Here is a 25,127-nt window from a genome sequence, read left to right on the forward strand (position 1 = left end):
TCAGTTGCTTTCCATCACAGTTTTAATCCAAGGAATATAGTTGGAGACTCGAACATAAACACCAGGTTTCATGGGTTGGGCACAGCCAAGGCCCCAAGAGGTGACTCCATGCTGGACAAATTTACCTTGGTCCAGACAGACTAGAGGTCCTCCACTGTCCCCCTAAACAGAGAAAGAATAGGATGATTCCTTCTTGGACAGACCCATGTGGCCTTCTCACAGGAGGCACAGAAACAGAAGTACCTCCTACATGCGAAGGACGCAGAAGTTATGAGGAAACACTGGAATTCTAGTAAGGCAAGAGTTCTCTATCCATGTTGTTGAACAGTTTTGTAAAGTCACTTTTTCATGTCACCCAGGCATTACATTTATTTTTGAAGTAAGTGGATTTATTGAGAAAGAATCTGATTGCCCTTATTAACTTAAACTGTGCTTCCTCACTCAGTCTCTTTTCTGAGATCCTCTTGGGTTCCTGTTGTTACTAGATGATCCAGAGGCATTGATACTTGGAAATTCATAGTTCCTTTGGCCCTCGTTTTGCCTGCATGGCAGGCTCCACTGCATCCTTCCTTGACTGCTAACTGAGATGTTAACTGAGCTACCTTGGACACTTGAGATAGTCTGGCTGAGGCAAGAGAAGGGGCCTGGGGAAAAAAAATCAGACCTTTTGTCATTCTAAGTTGGCTTCCATACACCTGACTTGTGCACCTGTGTGTTACCATGTGCTCTGTAGTTCAGGATTATCTGAAAACTGTCCCACTTCCCAGCAGCAGCCAAGGGAGCAAGAAAAGAGCAGAATATATGGGCATTTTTCAGCTCAGATACCACATGGTGTGGTAACATCCTGAGGATAATTCTGGGCCTCTAAAGACCAAAAAGCAATGCCTTATTTGATTTGAATGTGCTTACAACCAACTCTCATGCTCACAGACTTTCTTACCTGGCAGGTATCTGTGCCACCATCAATATTCCCAGCACAGAGTTCGTGATTGTTGACTCTACCATTCAAAAATTCAGGGCGGTTGCATATTTTATTCTCAATTACAGGAAAGCCAGTTTCTTTTAAGTAGCCAGCACCACGAGTATCTTTGCAAATAAAAATGAAACCAAAAAAGAATGACAAAGGTAATTACCATATTCACAAAACACAAATATCAGGATATAGATAAGCAGTAAAATCAGTGTAATGTGCACTGTGCATACACTTCACAGGCACAATATGAAGATATACCAAAATCAGTAAGCATTATCAATATTATGGTATTTATTATCACCCTATACCACCCACCATTGACCTTCCTGCTCTCACAGTAGATCCATGTGGATCCAGTACCCACGGATACTTGTGGGAGTCATTCCCAAGCCATTTTATTTCTCTGTATCTGAGTTTTCTGTGGAAGACATTAGGTAGAAAGTAAACAGTTGAAAATGACATGATGGGCAAGGAGGCAGAGAAGGTACCGATGCACCTCTCCACAGAGACAGAGCGGGAGGTTTGAAAATGAGGATTTTGTTTGTGTGAGATGCGAACCAGGCTGGTTGGGAGAAAGAATCATTCAAGAGAATGAGCAAACTCACATTTATGTGATTGGGAAATTAGCTAAATCTAGAAAAACTTTCCATCCAACTGGGCAAAAGCCCACTTTAGGGAAAAGCATATGGACTGAGAGAGAAGTGACTCCTTAGCTCTGCTTGTCCTCTTGTAGCATCTATTTAGAAGGTTTCAGTTTACATGGCATTGAATGATTTAGCAGAATCCTTGTCAGAGAGAGATAGTGGAAAGACTGGCAGCACCTGATGAATTTTGATGAAATAAGTTTTTCATCAGTAGCTTGTGTGGGGCACAAAGAGAATCTACTTTGAGTACAAGTATATACCAGTCTCCAAACATGGAGCTTTTAAATGGGTTAATGCTGTCTCACCTTTTGTATCCCCCCATCCCGTCACATAGCACTCCTCTCTTCCTCCTAACACAGAGTTTTCTTTTGGTAAACAAACTGGGATTACATGATCATTAATGACTGCTGGTCTGAAATGAACAAACAGGAACAAGCATTAGCACAATTATATTTAATAGTACCTTCAGGATTCTAAACAGACCTTACACGCATTCAGCCTCTTATCATTTAAATCCTTAGTTTCAGTTAAGGTTTTTTCTGATGTGCAAAATTGCTTTTAGGCTCTAAACCCTCAGAAAGTGATACACAAAAGGGAAAAGCCTGAAATGGAGAATGACATAAAAAGAAACAACATTAAGCCAGGAGAATGCTTTGACTTAGGCTAATGCATAGCCAACAGAACTAGTTACAAAACTACTACAAAGGGTATGAATCAGTGGCATTTAACACCTGGATGTGAGCTTGCTCTGTCTGCATCCAGTCTGATTATAAATCACTTTCTGTCGGGACACTTAGCACACAGCAGAACCATCTGACTTGCCTTTGGGTGCAGCTAAAGCTCACTTACAAGGCCACATTTTTATGCTGACCCTGCATGTGTTTTGGATGTGCACTGCAGCCACAGCAGTGGAAGCCCAAGCACCACACATTCACATCTGCTTGCAGCTGCATGGACAAATTCCTTTTGATTGCACAGTTCCACTGAGAGCATTTCTGATGAATGAGAACAGATGCAAGAAGGGCCATACTGAGTATTACATCAAACTCTTTGCCTGCCCACAGGCCAGACCTGCTGGAAGAAGAAATCTCCACACCAAAGCGTGGAAACAGCATGGAGTGACATCATGCTAATACTGCAGATTTCCATCATTACCTTATCAAGGTAGAAGCATGTAGAAACACAGACTGAAAGCTCCTCTAGGCATTACCTCCTCCTATTCTGCTGCCACTGCCTCACCTTCCAGCAGCTGACACCCAGTGCATTTCCAGCCTGGGTAACTGTCCCTAGCACTCCTCTCCTCCCAAGGCAGCCTTTCCCTTTCTGAAATCCTGGAGCTTTTGCAGAAAAGGAAGAAAGAGAGGGTCTCAAATCACTAACTGAACAAAGAGTGTGCAGAAACACTCATTTCTACAACACCAGCAAACACTTTTTAGTCATTTTGTCCCACCAGAATGAAGGAATGCTTCAGGTGAAAGGGTACCTCCTCAATTTGAGCAGAGCAATATCTGCTCTGCGTGGCTCCTTGAACAACTTCTCTACATCACGTATTTGTACTGATGGCTCTGTTGCTGCTTCTTTGTGTAATCCAAGGTATACTTTATATGCAGCTGGTCGTGAGGACCTATTGGAAATGATTGCACATGGTGAGCTGATGAATACACAACCAGGACATAGACCACCTACAATATTACTGGGCACCTTGTTCTAGCAAAGCCAGATAGCCAGCTTTGGAGTGAACTTAATCCCTTACAATGGCACATGAAATCAAATTGGCAGAAGTTATCACTGTCACTCTGTTTTGCAGTCAAAACTCAGCTTTAATGAATGACAAATAGACTTGGCTCAATTCTCAGCTGTTTGCAACCAGCTCGGGTTGGTTATTGGGTGTCTTTCGTTTCTCCTGTGATTTTCTATCTAGTGTAAGAAGTTGGTGGTGCAGACTGTAACAGATACTTACTTTTCTAAGCAGTGGGCGGCAGTAAGAACCCATTGAGGATCTATCAGAGATCCTCCACAGAAATGCAAGCCAAAACTGTAATAGAGCAAAAAGGCATGAAAAGGGCAGTGGTTTAAGATGGGGAAGTTAATCCCACTGTATTTATCGGGTAATATTTCTAACATGTGTGCCTTTAAAAACTAAAGATATTATTTCCACAATTTCATTAAGAAATGTTTTGCTTTCCTTGTATAATGTTTCTTAAAATGACAGTAGGGTTCTGTGGACATTTTTATGAGGCCTTACATGAAAACACCTAGATCTTCGTTCTTAGTCAGTGTTTCTATTACTGGAAAACCCCATGTGCAGTGAGGTTCACTTTTTTAGAGATTCTGATTTTTCTAGCTCTAATCACAGCCATAAAGATCTGCAACTGGTCTTGATTCCTAGTTTTATTAATAATTTTGCCAGTAGAATCAAATACTTACATGGAAGGACTGATCAAGGGGTGTACTAGCCATACTGTTGCTTTTATTCATTGGAATCTGATTCTATTGTAGAATACAGTGAGAGATTTAAAGTCATTCTGCCTTCTACTGAAAATGTTTTTGAAATTAACAATTTTATTGATCTTCTCACTGTGTGTCACAAATTAGAGAGTTCTTGGTTGTCTAAATGACCTTCTTTAAGAATAGCACATACAATGCTTAGCCTTGAGCTATTTTAAAATTAAAATCAAGTTTAGAATTCTTAAACCACATGCTGTAACATCCTATGAGAGGCAATGTTTCCTTGCATGTAGAGTCTAATGTAATGGGGAATAACCATACCTGGTACGGAGACTGATCTGCCAGGGCCAGGAGTGTGGATGTGAAATACACCCTGCAACAATCCTTTGAGCACACAATTTTGGTCTGAACTTGGATTTTCCACATTCATACTGAGGAGGAGCTTCAGAATAAGAAAAACAAAATCACTTTAAGGAACTTTAGCAGTTTGATTTACATTCACTATGAACTCACTAAACTCGCAGGTGAACCTGTTGCATTTGTCACTTCAGCTTCTGACTCTCTTCAAGTAATTCGATACCATACATCAAGTATATTTTGTTAGGTTACCTTCATCTGGAACACCTTAAAATGCCTAGTAATTTTTTTTTTTTCACATACAGGTCTCAGTGGCCAACAAATTACATGAGTAGCTCTACAGTCAGATAGAAAAAAAGAAACCCAAACCAAAATAAAACAAAAACAGAAGGGGAAGGAGAAGAAAAGAGAGAGAAAGAAGAAATAAATTCTCTCAACATTCTTAAATGGACTCTTATGGACATCAGCGGTGCAGAAGCTGCACTGGCAGATGTTTTAAACTAATCTCGGTGGTACAGCAGGTGAAATTCTATCACTGTCTCTAAGAACAAAATTTTGTTAACTTTTATCTCAGGATCATTTGGCACTTCAGATGTCTCTGAGTTATTAAAAAAGGTAGTTCTTACTTTGCCTTGGTAAACTGACTCTTATCAACACAGAATTTAGAATTTTGTCAGCAAAAAGAGCTAACTAATGTAATTAAAGGCAAAAGCCACATTTCCTCTGTTCTTTAGATTAACATCTCAACAAAAAACCAGTATTAATTTAAAGAAGAAATGGATCATCAAAATTGAATACAATATTCATGTGAAAACGTAATTTTTTTGCTTATGAGTCCCAGCCCAACACGTTCACTGCAGTACTACTTTCACAGCTACAGTGTGTATAGAACAACTTTATTTTTTTGGTTTGCTCCATTTTTGGGGTTTGATCTGAGCACATTTTCTTCTGCTCACCTATTAGAGGATAAAGCAGCAAGAAAGTCACCCTTCTCTTGAGAGCTACCTCTCTTCCTTAGCATAGTTTTTGTTGTTGATGGACATAAAAGGACTGGAAACCAAAATGTTATAAAATTTTATCATTGTATACTTTGTTGCACCACCTCATTCAGAGTATGGCTTGATTACAACTAACAAAGGGCATCTTGTTGAATATTTAGGGTCAGATGCACTTTGCGGACATCAGATATGGTACAATATCAGAGGAGGGACAACCTGGTTATCATCCAGAGCAGAACCAGAGACACATGAGCAGGGAGTGCAAAATCTTTGCATGGATAAGAGCATGCCTTGTTCAGCAAGGCCACACACAGAGTTATGCCAGGAGATTAGGCAAGAGCAGGGAAAATTTCTGCTGGAACGGCCCATTTTGAAACACATGGCAAAACCCCATGAGCTTTAGTGGGCTCCCTATCTTGGGGCTTTCAAGGAAGACCAATTTTAAGACTTCAGACAGAGACCTTGAACATCACTTCCCAAGAGCCTTAATTTCTAATCTAAAGCTATTGCACGTAGATCAGTCTTCCAGACTAATCACCAATTATTCTCCAGTTGTTATAAAAGGGTACAGGAAAGGGAGCCACTAGTCTTTAAGGGAAAGGGAGCCACTAGTCTTTAAAGGAATAATTACGGCACTTGGGAATGTCACAGTACTCCCAGGCTTTTCTCGGGTCTGTTGTGTAGCACCAAGGTCCATTCACATCTCCATCAGGATTCCTGCAATACTGTAACAAAGAATAAAGACACCAGCTATTAACCAGGAAATAAAAAGCCAACCAATTAAAGTTTCCAAATAAAATAAAATTAAATTTGGGAAATATTTTTCTAATTTCCTTTTTTACAAGTGATTTCCAAATCCTTTGTCAAAATTTGTTTCATTTTTCCATTTGGTCAGTGAGTTTAGAAAAGGATAATAAAAATCAGACTTCTTCAACTGTCTTCAGACAGCAAGCTTCACTAGGGCAACCTTGGATCTCTAAGGCCTCAAAAAGTAGGAGACCTTGACCTTGGATGAAGCTTTCTAAAGCACAGAAAAGATCTTCTCCTGCTTTCACTGCAGTTAATAGGAGCAGTAGGATCAGTCCTGAGGTTTTTTCACATCCACTTTGGCTGCATGACTCGGGGACAAGTGAGTATTGTGTAAGCTGTTCTTGCACAGCCTGGTGGTCTCCGTGGTGATGCAGGGCTGCAGTGTTCACCCTCATGTGGGTGCTGGTTAGCTGAATTGCTCTCTAGATTTTTCCTGGGCATAGTGATCTCTGCTCAGCACAGAGATCGCACAGAGAACACCTCACACAACTGTGTGCTACCAGGTATCTTTTCTAGTTCCCTTCCCTATCCTGAAATACATCCCAGGTCTTAGAAAAAAGGAGAAAATATTTGCTACCAAGAGCCCCTGACAAATGCAAGAACCAAGAATTTATGGCAGGCAGCTTTTTTAGAGGGAGTTTCCCCAGTCTGAGCTGGAATTCAATACGGAGTATGTGATTCCATCAAAGAATTGACTAAAGCAAGTTCTAAAGTCATCCACCTGGTAAAAAAGTATTCAGGCTGGCAGCATCAAACAAGCTCTTTTTATCACATACAAAGCTTGTGACAAATTAGGCAAATACTGTATATGGGATATTACAAGTCTAAAGAACTGGTGATGAGTACATTTGCAAAGACTAGGGAGATGAAGGTTAGAAAGGGAGATTGTCTTACAGGATGGTCAGGTACATTCAGGGCTATCCCTGAATAACGGGCTGCGGCAGGAGCTGGAGGGCTGAGGGGAATTACTAGAGGATAGGGGGTTACAATCCATCAGCTTTATATCTCAAGGGACTTGCACTGAACATAGGATTCATCACCATCTCACCTGTCCCTGGTATTACTGAAACCTAAGACCCCAGGTGTTCTTCCTGTCAGAGGAGGCAGAGATGCTGCACACAGACCAACTCTGGTTAGTCCTCGGTAGTGGGGAGAAGAAAGTACCCATCTGAAGCCCCTTGGCTGTCCTGCAGAAGCATTCAGTAGAGCTTCTGGGCATCTCTGTGTCCCACAGAAGTACAGATTGGTCATGCCAGCAAGAATTATCACAATCAGGTTTTTAGACTGGACTGAGGAAAAGAAATTAATTAACAAAGACCTGTCACAAAATGCTTGCTGAGGGACCCTGAAAAAGACAGGCAAAGCTCAATGACAACAAGTATTGAATGAACAGTTGTTTACATTTTTATCCAGGCCTGCTCTTGGATGAGTTGTGGGAGTGAAATAGTCGTGGCTATGAGGTCTCTGAGAACTCCACTCTTGACAAGTCCTGCCCCTTGCAGTTTTTGCCACTGTGCCACGGTAGTCTACACCATTTTCATTAATGCAGTCTGTGAAAAGTGAAGAAAAGGAAATGGTTGTTAGCTGTGAGCTATTGGGCCACATTTGTACTTGATGGTGGCGAAGCAGAGAGAAATTTGAGGAAATGCTACTACAGTTTGCAAGTCCTACACAATATGTAGACAAGGAAAGAAGAGCAACATAGTGTCAATGATGACTAATGATGACATTTTAATTTCCTTGTATTTTAAGAGTTTTATTCATGATCACAAAAGTCATAAATCAAAGAAGCCTACATTCAGTTGATCCTTCATAACTCCAGAAATCAGGAATACAATGACCATACACTCACATAAAGTGTTTCCCTTGCAGACACTGATATCTGTCCATTGCCCCATTTTACAGTAGGTAACAAGCAGTAACACGTGCTCAGTCAAAATTATTAACCTTCTAACCAGAGAAACGTGTCATAGCAAAAAAAAAACCCCAAACATGAAAGCTGCAGTACTCTAACCATCTACTGCATAACAGTATCATTTGAACTGAATCAAAGAAAAGCCAGCTGTCCTCTGATGGGAAATGGAACCCTGGAAATATCAATGCATGGCACAGGAAGAGACTTTTGGAGCAGTTGCCGGCAAAATGCCATCACTGCTGCATTTTCTGTCATTGCTAGTTGCCCTCCCACAGTAGTGTGGAGACTGGTAGCCATCCTCTTCCTCGAGTTTCCAAAATTGTCAGATGTAGCAGGTAGAAGATGTGATATTAGTCTAAAATCTAATGCAGAAACCCCAGTATAAAATGAAGAGAGTGGATACAATACTATGTTAAATTCTGTATTTATTTAGAGTTTCCTGTATTTCATGCTCATTAAATTCTTGAAGATGCTTCCATAAAAACCAACTTCCTGGTTATGAGCATTTCTGGGGAAGCTGAAAGTATTCTCACCAGGGCTTGTTTCCAGTGTTGTCTGAGGAGGCTGAGGTACAGTCTGTAGCCCTTGGCCATCACACTTCTTCAGGGCACAATACTCCCACCTCACACTGGGGTCGGTGGTGTAGCACCATGGACGGCTGTCGGCATCCGGGTTTCTGCAGTAATTTTGGCTCAGGCCCCTACAAATGCAAACATATTATATTCCTATCCATGCCACTGCTCTGGGGAGAGCTCAAAAGAACATTTTAGAAAGCAGATCTGCTATGGAGTCATATATCATTTATTATGTGCATTCTGTCATGGCCAGTTGAAATGGTTTTGGCAGCAGAAAGAAATCAGGATACATATATTGAATATTTAAATATGCCAAATAGTTATTCACTGACTAACACTTATAGTAGAATAAAATTTTAAAATCCAGAGAAGTAAATTCCTACATTTATAGCAAAGATATTATTTATTTTCTTCTTCAAATGCAGTAATAGCTTTTAAAAAGGAATAGTTTTTTGCATTTTGCAAAAAATGAATGATAAATATTAGGAATAAGAAAACAACCTATCCCTTCCTCAAAGCTCTAATGACTTGTAGACTAGGAAGCAAAGAATTAAACTCATGAATAAATTAATGTATAGAAACGGCTCATTTCAGCATAAGGGAAAATTTATGTTAACCATTAATTGCTTTAGAAGCAATGCAGAAACACACAGTTAATTAGTCTAAAGTGTAATAGTGACAACTGTGGTTTCTTTCAAGATTAGGTTGATAAAAAACATTTCCATGATAAAAAAGGAAGAAAAGGAAGGGATTATTTTTATCAAGTACACTCCCTTCCCAGCTTTATAATCACCGTTGTGCAATGATGATGCAAATCAAAACAAGTTCATGAATGATCATTGCCCAATGAAACCTGGAAATGGGAAATACACATACGCATTTGGGAAGTTCTCTGCTGTTTTGTTGTGCCGGTGAGGCGACATTGAGCTCCAGGCTTGACATTTCTTTCCCGTGAGAGTGAAAGAAGCTGTACCACGGTAAGTCACCCCATTGCCCTGATAGCACTCCTCAGTAACTTGAGCCTGCTCAGGCACATCAACAGCTGTAGTGAATAACAGAAACCAATCTCTTGCATCTTAATACTTTGACATTTATACTTGAGCATAGAAAGACAACAGAAAACAACAAGCCAGAGTGTTTCATTGACCACCACAGCACGCTCTCTGTAACAGAACCCTTCTCAGACAGTAGATCAAAAGGAAGATTTCAAAGGATGTTTGCAAAAATTTAATAATATGCTATGAAAGCACTTGTACACCAATTTTGCTTTCATGCATGCAGATTTATTTCAGCTCACAAGCCAAATAGTTAACATATGGATCAAAATTTTTTCAGGATAGCAGGCTGGCTGTGTCTTTGCCATGGACATATGTGTGGAACAAGACTACCTTGTGTAAGGAGAATTTCCTTCTCCTTGTTTTCTATGGAGTCTTGGTTCAGTGCTCTTAAATTATCTTAGGTTTTGCTTCAGATTTAGTTTTTAAGGAACTGGCATGTAAAGCTAACTAACTTTTCCATGGAGCATTTAAAATTTTAGAAGTGGAGGTAACCACCACTTGGCAAAATGAAAAGACCTCTGTTACTGCAATATTTCCTGATCTGAGTCGATAGCTGACTTAAAACCTTCTACACTTAGCCACCAGACTGAATATACCAGCCTGGGCTCCACATCAGACCCAGGAGTGCAACCAGACATGGCAATGCTGACAGTTATAGCAGCAAGGCAACTGAGTCACACAGGGTTTTTCAAAATAAAGCATGATGAGCCTTCACTTTCAGTTGTCTCCTGTTCTTACCGGGGGCCTCTGGCTTGGTACTGTCACAGGAGGGGATGTTGCAATATTCCCACCGGGCGGTTGTGTTGGTGGTGTAACACCATGGCCTCTTCTCACCATCGGGATTTCTGCAGTAGTTTTCATCTAGGCTCCTAAAACAGAAAACTCGACTGATAAAAGTCTCTCATGGAAATCTATTAAAGGTTATGAACAAAAGGAGAATCTCTTGCTGCCTAGTTTACTGTTGCATTTACTGGTAGGTAACTGTGGCTCTCATTTATTGATGCCATCTATTACATGAAAAATTGCAATTCACTGGTGTTTCCGATGTGCTAAACCAGGCACTCGCTTGACTGATGGATGAATTAAGAGATTGTAGTACTTTGAGGCCAAAAACAGCACAGTAGAAAGAACTAGGGTGAAAGAATCTAGCCCCAAGCAAATATTATAATTGTACCTTTCTTACTCCACATGGTTTCATCTGAGCAACTGTACAGTAAAAGGATGAAATGAGGAGGGGAAAAGTCAATCAAGCAGAGCTTGAAACTCAGAAGAGGAGACACCAGTATTCAAGAACAAAGAAGTCAATTAAAAAAATGTACAACAAAAATGGAAAATATTAGATCCAGCAGGTGATGAATGCTGGTGTAACTGAAGAACTTTGCAATATAGATGAAGAAAACTGAAGTAATTTTGAGACTTGGTATTTCTCCTGCACACTGAATAAGAGAGGGGTTTCACTTACTGGCAGGGATAGTTTTCAGGAGTGCGAGCGTGTCTGTGGGGAGATTGAGAATTCCAGTGCTGACAGGTATTTCCCGATTCCGTAACAGATATTGTGCCTCGATAGTCTTCTCCTCTTCCTGAGAGACACTGACGCCCTGGTGCAGGAGGTGGCGGGGGTGTTGCTGTTACAGAAAAAGGAACTCAAATTAAACAGTGCCTTCTAGATATAGTAAAAAACTAAACCAACAAACCACTCTGAACTTAATAATTAAGTGGGCATTTTAGATTTCTTTGCAGGTAAGTTCTAAATGTCAAAATATTTGAAAAGTCCGAAAGGCAGAGAAAGATCTAAAGATATCTTTCCTAACTTTTTTTTTCTCCCATTTTAACTTCTTCACAAGCAGTCAGGCTGCCAAAAAGGCATTTGCATGTGCCTCTTTACAGCAGCCAGGACACAATACAGGATACAAAAGTCTGCATATGGAAATGCTAACAGCCTCATCAGAACAGAGCTGGAAAGTGAGCAAGTGGTAATACTGTGAAGAAAACCGGGGTGAAAGTGTCAGGCCCATCACTGATACATACACTTGCAGGTGTAAAATAGACATACTCTAACTGGTGAGAGACAGCAAAGATGAGGTCTGGTGAGAAGTCCCAAGGAAAGTATAATGGCAAGGACAGCCCTTTAGGGGAAAAGGAAACTGAAAAGGTGCAGAATTGATTTGGAAGAGCGAAACAAAAGCCAAAGTATTTTCAGGAAGAGTGAAACTGCTTGGCATCAACAGAGGAACGTCAGAAGAAACACCAGAAATGCCTGGTCATAGAAAAACACATCAAGGAAGGGAGATGTGCTCCAGACAAAACCATTAGAAATGCCTATGACAGAAATGTCTAGCCTCAATAAAGCTATCAGAGGTTCATTTCAAAATGATTAATTATTTTCTTTGAGATAAAATTCAGCTGTCTTTTATACTTTTCTTTATCTGTTCTGTTTGTTCTAGATTCTTGAACCATTCTGATTGGAAGAAGTCTAGAAGTCAGACTCACTGCAGCGAGGAATGTCACAATAATCCCAGCGTTTAGTTGGACTGGTAGTGAAACACCAGGGCCGAGGTTCACCATCGGGATTACGACAATAATTAATCTTCAGATCCTTCTCTGGAAAACTGAACCGGAAAAATAAGTTTTAAGATACATTACTAACAGCCATAACAATTATCCTGTCTGGTTCAGGGTGGTCTTCAGCCCACCGCGGATGAGAAATAGACCATCACAGAACCTGACTTACTTTTCCGGGAGGTATCCATGAGAGTGAGGTTGCTGGGAGTCCCAGCGCTGGCACTCAAGCCCAGACACCGTTGTTGCAACTACTCCATGGTAGTTTTCTCCACTGCAGTGCATGCACTCTACTGTAAGAACAAGGCAGAATAAGGACAAGAGAGACAGAAAGCCCCTGATGAACTGCTCCATAAACACTCCCACTCATCTCACATGAAGTTCAAGAGCCTGATCAGAGCACAAGGCTGAAGTACAGTCATTTTTTTGGCAAAGTAAAAGCTTATTTTCTTTGGTGAGATGACTTTAACTAGTTGATAACATTTCTAGTATTCCATTAAAAAACCCAAATCAACATTATAGATGACAGGTTTTAAAAGAGCTAAATTGAATCTATCAGATATAATTTAAAACCTGTGCTTTGCTGCTGTCCCATTTTATTGAGTTTTGCACTAGCAACTGTCATTTGGTTCAATTCTAAGTTTAGGATATGTGAATACACCCATATGCCATGTTTTATCCAGGGAGAAAAAAAGACTTTGTACAGCTGTTTTCGGGGTCTTTTGATATCTTCCTTGCTGATGTCAAAAATGTTTTGGAAAGTTTTGTGTTGAACTAAATTCAAGTTTGAAATAAATGCTCAATTGAAAATAAAAGTATCTGAATAACTTCACATTCTTGAACACATCTTGCAAAAACAGAAAAGAAGTCAGTATGTGTATCCTGACCTTCACACTCAGGGATGTTACAGTAGTCAAATCTGGTATCAGGATCTGTTGTGTAACACCAGGGTCCCTTTTCATCCTCGTCAGGATTTCTGCAGTAGTTTTCCTCCAGTCCTGCATTGGGATACTTTTCAGGTGTGTAACTGGAACAGAATTAAATGGGATTACAGAATAAGGGAAGTGTCCCAGCTGTTCAGACGAGGACTCTAAGAATGAAATCTTTATCTGAGGACCATTTTGTAGATGTTGGTCTTAGAGGGCTCCTAATTGTTACTGTGTGCCATTGCTGAAACATTAGAAGTGCTGCAGTGATAGACTTCAGGAAGTATGGTGCCTCTAAGGCCAGTCATGCCTTTAATACTTGCATTTACTTTAGTCATTGGTTTCCAGCAGTTATTGCTCAGTCAAGGTACTGTGTAGCCTGTAGTGAACTGTTTTCCTCTGGGATATGTTCCCTGGAACATGCAATGAGAACATATTTGCTGAAATGTGAGAGTCCTCTGTAACCTGAATGCTATAACTTTTGAATAGAATGTTACTAAATAAACCGAGTCAGGTATTTTTTATTAAATACAAGAAATACTGCCTTGTTAATTGTGGGTTCACTGATAAAATGATGCACATCTATCTCATCTGCCACATGTTATACCTTTGGCCAAGAGAAGTTCTTGCTCTGGTGAGATTACTGAAAAAATCTGATTTCAGAAGAACCAGAGGTGTCCCTGTCTAGTGCTTTGCTCATGTAAAGACCATAAAATTTAAATGGGGCTGCCAAGGCTTACAATGTCTCTGTTAATCATAGTCTCACTTGGAGAGCACCACTTGGAGGTCTCTGAATTACAACTGAGATTAGAGAATGATATTAGTTTAGATAGGTGTAGAAAAATAATTTATTAGAAGACTTTTAACACCAAACAAGTTGCTTACAAGACTAATTAGCCTATATGTATGGCTTGACAAAATTTCAGAAAAACATATAAACAGATACTTACTTTGGTTTATGTGGGTCATTATCAGCCCACTTCTGGCACTTCACACCTTTCTGAGTCTTGGCTTCTGTTCCTCTGTAATCCACTCCTTTTCCCTCCTTGCATTCTAGAAGATAAACTGAAATGATATGTGCTTAATCAGTACCATGACATATTGATTGGATTCTAACATGTACAAAATCCATTTTCATGCTAAGACACTTAAATATATTTGATCATATTTAGACTTTCTTATGTTCTCAAAGCTAGACAGTTCACATTGTAAAAACCTACTAGTTAGCTGATATCTAAGTTGACTTAATTGGGACTGAAAAATGTATGTGAAAGAAAAAAAAGTTCCACACCAGAATTCCAGACAAATAAGTGTAACACAATCCAGTTATTTTGGGAACACACCATGGTAGATTTAAATAATAAAATATGCTTTTAACATTTACATAGATACTATAGCAAAATAGAAACACATTCTCTTTTTCTTACCTCCTATGACATTATTATAGTTATGCACAGTAATACTTTAAATCTTTAAAGACAGTCCCTGAATTCAGTTGAAGACAAGAAGACAGGTTCACAGATGCACAAATAGACTATTTTACCAGTTTAAATAAGCCATTTTTTTAAGTTCATTTAAATTCCAATGACATTTTTTCATTAAAGTTCACCATGTAATGAATGAGATTTAATTAATTTATGATATGATGAAACAATGATTTTTTGCTGGTCAAAATAAAATGGATAGTTGGTTGAATGTGTATATTATATATATCTTTGCACTCTTATATTTTGGAACTTAATAGTACTTCCATGAATAATAGAAAAATAAGGACTGAATGAATTAGCGATTAAATCCTGTCTCTGTATAAGACAGATGATTTTAATTTTAATGCTGATGAAGTCTGGGGTCAGTAAGCCTAAAACATAAAATTGTTTTAAATGAATAATAATTAAATTAAAGGAGAACTGAAAGCTCCATGTTGCAATTTTTTTTTCCCAGGAGGTGGGAGCAACCATAACCCCACTGAAGCCCCTAAGATTTCCTAGCAGACCTGGGCAATCACCCTTCCCAGCACAGAACTCGTGACTGCAAGGGCAGAGATGGCTTGCAAGGGGCATCTCTTCCAAGGCACAGCTGAAGGAACTCAGATCTTGGCATATTCCCTCAGAGCTTCTGTGTCTGCAGTTCAGGGACAGTCACTGTCAGGCAATGTGTCCTCTGCCTTGGAAAACTAAGTAGGAAACTCATTTAACATTTCCCTAGAGAAGCAATCTCTCTTTTAGGTTGCGAGCTTGTTTGTCTCAGTGTCTTTAAGTAGTGTCCAAACCGAGTACTTGTAGGGATGCAGTTTTGCTACAGTTTTTCTCAGCATCAAAGTTGTAACAAAGCTGACATACAAGCGGAAGATTAAGAGAAACCTGGAGAAATAATGCCATTTTACACAGATCTGTCTTGCCCAAAGTGAGAAGGACTTATATTTTAATCCAAAATACGGTTCAGCTTTTCTGAGGGCTGATAGTTTAGACCTGAGTTCACAGATGTACCTTTAGGCATGCTTTTATTTCAGTGTATGTATAGAGGCAAGTTTACTCTAGAAACTTTAGCTGGAAGCCATTTGGATCCCTCAAACAATTTCGCAACAAAATAACATTAAACCCCTCAATTACTGAACATTGAATCAGTCAAGTGCTGACTCTTTTGTTTGTGTAAACTTTTGACCGTTTATATAACCTTTAGGGCTTTTTCCTTCTGATGACAAATGACTGACTTTGATCCCCAAACTCAACCCGTGTCCCTTGGATTAACTATTTCCAAACAGATATGTAGGTAACAATTCCCAAATGCAGCTTTAATTCTTATTACTTTTACTATAAGTCAGAGAAGATTAACTTTCTCTTTTATAGCACATATTATAGAAAAAATAACTTCTGAAACTGTCTGTTTTGTACTAATTTTCATCCTTTTCTTTGAATGCAAGGATAAAAAGCAACTAGGTCTCATTGAGTAATTGCATTGACTGAAAAAATTACTGCAAATAAAAAGATGAACAACACAGAAACCTTCTGACACATACACAATAGGCTGTGTTTTTGATGCTTACGATACCAAGGTCTGTCTTTTGGTTTCTGTAGGTAGAGGTGCAATTTTTGGAAATTTTGGTTATGTCAAACAACAGGTTTTCACACTTTTAGTGGTGTGGGTCTGTTATTTCAAGAAACTAAAACACATGCCTATGGCCTCAAAAGATGTAACAAAACCTCAATGAGTATTGCAGGACCAGGTTCTAGCCTCAGTAAATCCAAGGGATGACTCAAAAATAAACCAAAATCACAGTCCAGCTCCTGATCACCGTAAGCAAAACCAATACGATTATTTACATATAACTCATTCAGTCTTTTAGCTTTGTTATTTGCTAATTGATTCACTCAGTTTTCCTTCTACATAGGAACTGCAGAAGAATTTTAAGCATCACTTAGATGTGATTTATGGAAATTCCCACCTCCTTTTGTGTATACTAAAAGAGCTAATGTTCTAAACATTAAATTACCTACAGAAAAAATGCAGCTTGACATAGGCTTCCGAAAACATCAGGTTGAAAAGGACCCTCAGTGGTCTTTGGTCCATAGCCCCAGAAATAGCACATTCAGGTTCAAAGGTGGATGAGACTGCTCAGAGCTGTGTACAGTCAGTATCTGCAAGGGTGAACGCTCCACGGCCTCTCTGGGAAATGTGGCCCAGTGCTTACCCACCTTTCTGTGGAAAATGACTTCCTAATATCCTAACAATGACTGAACAAAATCTCATTTGGATGTTCAGCTGCAATCCAGCTAGTAGTTGAACAGATAGCTGAACTACTATCTAAAATCTCCTTGCAGCTGCTATAGACACAGCATTGTCCTATTCCACAGGAAGGGATAAGGGCAGGTCGGCAGAGAAGTAAAGATGCAGTTCTCCAGAGCTCATGGGTATTTACTGTCAACTTATTATGATTCTTGCCTCTTGCTTGGAAACTGGCCCATCAAAACCATTTCATGATTTTCAGCAGCTGAGAACCTGCTTCATCTTAGCTTTTGATGCACCTTTCTTTGTTGAAGGACACCAAAGTCTTGAGATAACATAGTTTCCAATTTCTGAATATTTTCAAATGCATTAATTTTTTTTTCAATCTTAAAACTCAGCAAACTTTGACCAAAGACAGTGTTTATGAAGTCATTTAACACAGAACAGAAGTAATTCTATTCAGAGTTTACCACACTATCTTTTATCTGAATGATCCCTAAGGAGATCTTTTCTCCCTTCTATATTACTAAAGTCAGGGAACAGGACAATTAAATTTATGTTACATTAAAAAATAAACCACATTCCTTCTTTCCTGTATATAGCAAGAGCTCCATGCTCAATAATGTAGTTCAAAAATAGTCTTAAAACGCAATTGTTTTGTTCCATCTGGAATAAGGTGATAACATTTGAAACAGGATAAAAAATTGGATAGGTGACCTTTCTCAGAAACATACTTTGTATTTTCAGAAATAATTAGAGACCATTTCTGTCAAATAATCCTCATCTAGTACAAAAATATTAATAAATAAAATATGTACAAAAGGGGAATACAAAAATTCACCATGTCAATTAATTATGCCATAAAAATAAGAATAGGATAAAAATGCCACCAATTGGCACCAACTGAAGAGTACAAACATCATATAGCAATATACAAATATTATAAAAATAGATCCTTTTTATCTGAAGCACACTCCAATAATATAAAAAAGACACAGACATACTTCTTTTTTCGTAAAGAACTGCATTTGCTCTTCTGAATATCATTGCTGTTTTGGTGTTCTGAGTCAATGTTAAACACTGTTGGTCTTTACTGGTAAATAAGAAGGCCCTGTTGAAATTAAAAGGAGAGAGCAATGTAAGAAACAATGGCTGGATAGATGCTTATTTTCCTGAAAACATTTTTGAGTATTCAGTTGTCATTTTATCAAGTTCATTACAGTTCATTTTATCAAGTTCATTACAGTTCAGTGATATTTAAGACTGAGAAACTGAGCTCACATTTTCAGTGGTGATTTTCACTTCTAAGTATTCATATCAAACTTAGGTTGAAATGGAGCAACAAGAACAAATTATAACAAGGGACAAAAGATTTATAACCTGCTAGATGTTCAAGAGATCATGCTGAAGGGGATATATGCACAAGGCACCTTGATCTTATTTCAGAAATATTAGTGGTCATTCGAGGAGTGGGACATTCCACAGTATGCAGCAGTTAGCAAGGAGCAGGTAAAACACAGGCCAGGACCTTAAATTATTTTGTGGTAACTGTTCTGCATCTTTGTACGTGAAGCAGTGCAAGCACTTTTTAAGACACAGCCTTTTGTCTTTTCAGCAAGTGCCTACACTGTAAGCTGCAAAACTGAAGCAGATGGTGTAGCCTTTACAAGAGCATCCAAGGAAACCTTCTGACAGGCTAAGCAATTCCTACAGCTGGCTTTTCTGAACTAGGAAAAGAGCAATAGCAGCATGGCATTCAGTGGGTAGATCCACACCAGGAAAGCAAATACTGACAAAGCATATTCTGCAGCCCTGTGACCAGGTGGCATGGCCCCAGTGGGCCTGTGCTTGTAAATTCACACAGCCTCTTCCTAAAGGTGCAGGATCACATCCGGACTCATTGCTGGCAACCATATCCATGAGTGGTCTGGAGAGTGCTGCTTGTCCTGGGCCAAAACTACACCAGGGCTGCTGCCCCCAGTTAAGCCAATTAAGCTGTCAGTAATGTTAAATTTGTAACTAGGGAAGTAACTAAGGAGCTCAGCCCAATCCACCTCTAAGGTGGGATAACATGTCTGAAGTATTGATCCAAACAGGTTGGTCTGAAGCATTAATGTGAGGATGCTGCAGTGCTGGCCTGGTCTTGAGCTCTGCCTTTCTTTCCTCAGATCCTTCCTGCCAGATAGCACCTGTTCTGGCTTGATTGTAATAGATCTCACATAATTAATGTTAATAACTGATATTATTCCAGTGAAAGGTAATGGTAGGCTTAGACCCCAGGACAGAGGCTAAGGAATGATACAGTGTCTGAATACGCCTCAAAAGGAAACATTAATTCCCTGAAAACTGTAAATGTATAGTCTGAATATACAGACTTGACCTCTCTGCCTTCCTCCCTACACTCCTGAACCACATGCTACTGAAGCTCTGCCCTCTTTGTGGTTTTCAGAGTGAAGGTGGCTCAAAGGTAATTGGTGGTACTTCACACTCTCAGCAAACCCCTGTAATCCTTCAGGGTTACACCTTTTTAAAGTAAGTCCCATTTTCCCTTTTGAGTTAAAACACAAAGTTACAAAACACATTTAAGAAGCCAGCACCACTGTATCCCTGCCTTGAATAAAAGCATTAAGTAGAACCAAGTGCTTGAAACAACACTGCAGACAATCACTCTGCTGAGTTCCAAAAGGTGTGCTGTAGATGTGGTAGATCAAGATCTTCTGAAGACTGAAGAGAAAATCCCTCTGCCCCATATGTGCAGATTGCCTCCCACCACAGTAAGGGACCTCTCTCCTCACTGCCCCAGTTTGCTGCTATACTGCTGGAGCTCAATGGGCTCTGAGGCTTTGGTGCAGGAGATCCAGAAGCCCTAGGCTCAGAGCAATAGGCTCCACTGGGGCAGAAGCCTGAGCAAAGAACAGTGGTACAGACTCATCAACACATTTCATGCTTTTTAGCCCCTTGAGCCTGGTTAATGCAAGTGCAGAGAGAGGGCTTGGCTGAAAGTAGGGTTTAGGATCATGGAGGTTTAGGTGGCCGTCTCTTTCTCAGAGTAAGTAGAAATTACCTAAGTGCAAATTCTAGTAAAATTCAGAATAATGGATTTATCTGCAAGATAGCCAATGCAATGAACATAAGCAATGCCATTATTGCTGACCTAAATTCCCAAGAAATTAATTGTAATTCCTTGTTGCAGGAGTGCAAGAGTCTTGATAAAACCATGTCCAGTTGGTTTGCAGTGTGTCAAGCTGTGCATCAAGATATTGTAAACTTTTTCAATAATAATTCAACATAACTTTCTTAATTTCTCTATTTCTTCTGTCTTCATCTATATGTCCCAGGCATTCTGTTTCTACACATTTTTTGTTTTTACAGCAAACCTCAAACCCACACATAGCCATAAGGAAACCCTTGAAAGTTCAGACTGCTGATAAAAAAGGCATATTGTTCCATCACTTGCAAGGAAAGATGCATGTGGGAACCAGTAAAAAATTACCTGCAAGCAAAATTTTCCTCGTTTTCACATTTCTCTGCACATTCTTCTTCACTATTTGCTCTATAAGCCTGCTTCATTGGGTTCAGCAACCAAGCTCCCTCTGTTCTCACATAGCGGTCTAGGATGCCTCCTTGCACTAAAAGGGAAAAGAGAGAAAAAGGACTGAAAATGGGAATGACAATTTGATTTATTTGAAACTCTCGTGTTAAATTCTATATCACCTACTCATGTGACATGATCATTTAATTGCTGCAATAATTGGGTTAATGGTGACAAAATATGGGTAAGTCTAAAATGCCTTCCTGGCATGATAAAAGGTAGCATCACTGAAAACCCAGTGTAAGGCAGGACAGAGAAATGGCTTGGACAGTGCTTTGTATCATACTGAAAGTCATAACAAGTAACACAAACCTACGGTATAAAGTGATGGGAGCACAGAAGACAACCCAAGGAGGAAAAACAGTGAGGCGTTTCAGAAAGAAAATACTGGCCATGCATACTTTGGAGAAAGGGGACCAATGGGACTCAAGAAAGATGTGAAATAATGTTTGTCCATTGCTGTTCCTCTGTCCACATGGAATGACTTCATATTTATCAGCCACCTCTTCTCAAAGGCTCCTACGCTTGCATGAAACAAACCATCCTCAGTCACTGGGGTTGTCAGATGTTCAGTTTGTCATTTTTGTAATAACCCTGTACTGAACTTACTTAATAATCAAGGTAGCAGTTGTTGCCCTCCATTGCAATGAATTAACACACAACATTAAAGTGGTAAATAAATTCACCTAACAACCTCTGGGCTACAGCTGCATGTCAAACACAGAGGATACTAAAATGTACAGCTATGTTTAATGGTAAACTCAAAAAATGTTCAAGAACAGTCCTCCTTGTAAAGGACTTTTTCATTTAGTATTTTCCTGTTACAGCTCTGCAATCTCTGAATTAGTGCACAGCACTGACTTCCATGACTTCTAGCTGCAGGGTCATGGAGTTGCACGAGTCCTGTGATTTTTACAGTTTCTTTATCAGAGGAGCATATGACTCTTCTGATGAACATTTGGCTCTGGGAGCTACCTGTTCTGTAAGGTTTCAACCCCAAACAGACATCCTGGCCCCTGGTCATTGCAGGACATCTCGGTCCTGCTCTGTGGTTTTGTGCCTGGCCTTATGCAATTGCTGAATAAAAGGCAGGCAGGGGATGAACCAGACCATGACTGGCATCTCAGGAATAGCAGCTGTGCTGCAGAGAGGAACTTCTTCACTTTCTCTGACCCCTCTCTGTCTCAGCCATGGCCCAATGCCAGCAGGAGGGACAAAAAGCCTCCTTGTCCCACACAGACCCATGGCCTGTGACCGGGAGCTTCACTGAGTTGTTCAGTGGTGTCTTTCCAGCTGAGAAAGGCAACAGCTCCTGCCTTTCCTGAGTAACTCTCTTTAGTGTAAAGCAGGCTCTTATGCATCCTGGTATTTAATAACCTGAGAGGTAGCTCAGCCTGCCATCGGGTATTTTCTTGAAGATCATTTTGCATCTACAAGTTGAAGATGATAAAACAGGGATAAAAGCCAAATTGTGCTTCCTCTCATACAATTGCAAAAGCAGAGAAGTTCCTGCAGGGGTTTTTCTGCATGTAGACTAGGGAAGAGTTCATCCCTAAGGGTTGACAGTTACTTTAACAGTATGCATGGAAGAAAAGGATAGCTGCTGGAAAAGAAAAGAATAAGTGAAAAAAAATACAATGAAATTTCATGTGGCAGGCAGAGGAATCACAGATTCCACTAGTTATTTCAAAACAAAAACATTGAGAAGAAATGAGTTTTGAGAGAAAACATTAAACTAGGTTAAGACAATGTCATAGGGATGCTGCAATGCTCTCCACAAGGAAAAGAAAAACAAGTAAAGAATTCCTACTATGGTACAGCTTCCATGCAAACTTAATTCTGTTCTGTTTTGACATTTTGCAATAATATCGTCATTAATATTACAGCATTTTATTTTAGAAATATTGACAGGGTCATAATTAACCTGGGTCATAAAAATATTTTCCCCCTTTTTTGTTCTATTTATGTGGCATGGCATAATACTTTAAGAAATAAGAAAGGAAAATATGCAATCGGAATAAAAATGCAGTCAATTTTCTAGCTACCATTTTCCCTATATCTATGGTATTTTACAGTCGCAGAAAGATGCATAACTATCTTATTCAGAAATGCGAATATTTACTACCATTTGATAAAGGATTTGCAAACAAAAGTATAGTATTTCAGATAAAAGCCCAAATAGTATATTTTTCTCCTCCATATAAAATCCTTACTTAATTGAGAAAGGTACTTGATTTGACTGAGGCTGTTCATTTGCAAAAGCAATGCTTAAAAACTAGAATTTAAACTAGGATAAAAATTCTTAGCATTAAATAACAGGGTTTTTTTTATGCTGGGGCATGTCTCTAATATTTCCAGCTAAAATCTACCCATACTTTTCCTAACTTCATTTTTATGTTTTAAAACTACACATGTAAAATGTTTATTTTATTGCATCTTTATATATGCATTAGCACACTCATAAGTGTGTTTTTTACTGCAATCATAGCATACTGTGAGGTTATACAGACGGCTGCAAGAAGATGTGTGGTCTGAATCTCATAGTTCATTGGACTTTAAGGTTTTTAGGACAGATAATACTCATATATATGAAACCCATACAAATATATCTAAAGAATCCTATTCAGTTCTTATGGGTTAAAAATTTTGTTGCACCATCTTCCACAAAAATATCTTTTCATACCAAAAATATTGCAGAAACTAACGCTGATCAGATTTGGTCTCCCTATCACATGGAATGAAAAATTTACTTGTGGTTATGAAAAAGACTGAAACTGCAGTGTGTAGAACAAGCTTTCCCTTCCCTTCCTTTGTATTCTGTTTTGCACAAGCATTAACAAATTTTAAAGCAATCAAAATAAGGATCACAGTAGCTGGCAGTAACATAGAAAAAAAAAATCCCCAAACCTAAGATAAAAGGCTGCTGAAACCAGAGAGAGCCATGCCTTTGTACAAGCCTTTGACAGGCAGCTTCCCAAGGGTCCCCCCATCTCTGGCCATGGGAAATGTTTGCTGGGAGCCATTAGGTGCCCATGCAGACACCAAGGCTGCTGCTTTTCTGGTGTCTCTAATGAACACAACCCTGGAGCAAGCACTGCCCTCCCTCCATTCAGCAGCAGCTCTTGCTGGCGAGCAAGCCCCAAATCCATCATCGTCCCGGGAAGTTGTGACGCAGGGATCCGGGGACCTACCTTCACCACATGGAGCTTGTAAGTGTTTGGCCCCAGTCTGACCTAGGCAAGCAGAAGGCAAAGGACTCTTACCTGAGCTGAGAAAGAACAGAAGGAGAAAGGCAGCTTTGCTAATCCCCATTTTGGCCCAGCCGGGGGGTGCTGGAAGTTGTGTGTGTCGGTGCTCAAAGTTTTATTGACTCGCACTGGAGTGAGGCAGCATCAAACAAACAAGGCAGCAGGATTAAGTTAATCATTCTCCCATGCTGTTCCCCCCTTGCTGTGGTGGGGCTGTTCAAACAACCTTGAATTGGATGGATTACCAAATCAGATTCAATCATTTCTACTGGATGCTATTAAATGAGAAGGCTCTTTCTTGTTTTACAGGATATGTTTTGTTCTAAAATGGTTGGGTCTTTCTCTACTAGAGAAAAGACAGGAATAATGTTGCTGGAAAGCATGGGAAATCATGTGTCCAGGCAGGATCTGAATATCTCTTGACACTAGAGTCCCAATAGTAAATTCCGCCATGAATACCTGTATTGATTTATAAAGAGCGACTTCTATTTAATCTCATGGTAAGCATGATTATAAGATTCAGATAATATTAACTCTGTTAAATAGCTTAATCTTACTTCTTTATTAAAGAATTCCTTTTCTGCTGTCTCCTTGACCTAGAGATTCCCTTTTTTCCCCTCTATTTGGGAGTAGGACTTAATTTTCATTTCATTTAAATTTTAGATTTAAGAGGCTACTTTAAACCTTAAACATTAGGTTTAAGAACCATAGGTAGCAATTTAGTGTTCTTCCTCACCAGACATTTAACCTCACACTGCATACACAAACTCATCCAGTGAGGGTGTCAGACTTTGCTCTGCTGTGTGTTATCCTGATTTCAACATCAGCTCACTCTGCATTTCCCAAGCAGCCTTTACCTCAGAAAAGTTGCACTGAAGCACCATTTCATGGCTTCTCTTGCATGTAAACTCTCTGGTGTTGCTTCAAAACAACTTATTGAATCACATGTGCTAGTGACTCACCAGAGGCAGGAGCAGGATGAATATTTGGATGGGGAGAACAGACTTGAATGGACACTGCTGGACAATGCAATTCAGTCCTCTGCAATTGAAGGCCAAAAGTTTACGGAATCATGAGTTGCTTCTAAAAACTAATGAGGCTATCCACTTCTACATCATCCTTCTTGCTTTAAGTAGAAGTTCCATTGTACTGAGGGCTTGGGATAAAGCTAGGAGTGCAGGAGTAAATATGTGAGAGAGGCATTCTAGCATGAGCACCAGCTTAGCTTCTATTTTACTGATTATGTGAAATTTTTAAAGCTGATCCTGCCTCTGGTCCTATGCTATTTTTCTCTTGTAGGG

The 25,127-nt window shown here is 39.5% G+C and overlaps 1 protein-coding gene across 1 annotated transcript; it reads right to left on the reverse strand.

Moving 5' to 3' along the window:
* On the reverse strand, positions 1–23,890 carry PLG (plasminogen; the record flags this gene model as incomplete). The annotated part of the gene is made up of 19 exons (XM_082277203.1): positions 1–162; positions 941–1,086; positions 1,923–2,029; positions 3,101–3,241; positions 3,578–3,652; positions 4,387–4,507; positions 6,052–6,145; positions 7,632–7,780; positions 8,679–8,845; positions 9,597–9,762; positions 10,517–10,647; positions 11,241–11,403; positions 12,269–12,387; positions 12,510–12,630; positions 13,225–13,364; positions 14,214–14,328; positions 17,991–18,097; positions 20,480–20,615; positions 23,842–23,890. The coding sequence occupies 19 exons, from the start codon at positions 23,888–23,890 to the stop codon at positions 1–3; spliced, it is 2,409 nt and encodes an 802-aa protein (XP_082133329.1).
* Positions 23,891–25,127: the final 1,237 nt, after the last annotated feature.

This window comes from Coloeus monedula, assembly GCF_965178545.1.
Source record: "Coloeus monedula genome assembly, chromosome: 2".
Classification (NCBI taxonomy): Eukaryota; Metazoa; Chordata; class Aves; order Passeriformes; family Corvidae; genus Coloeus; species Coloeus monedula.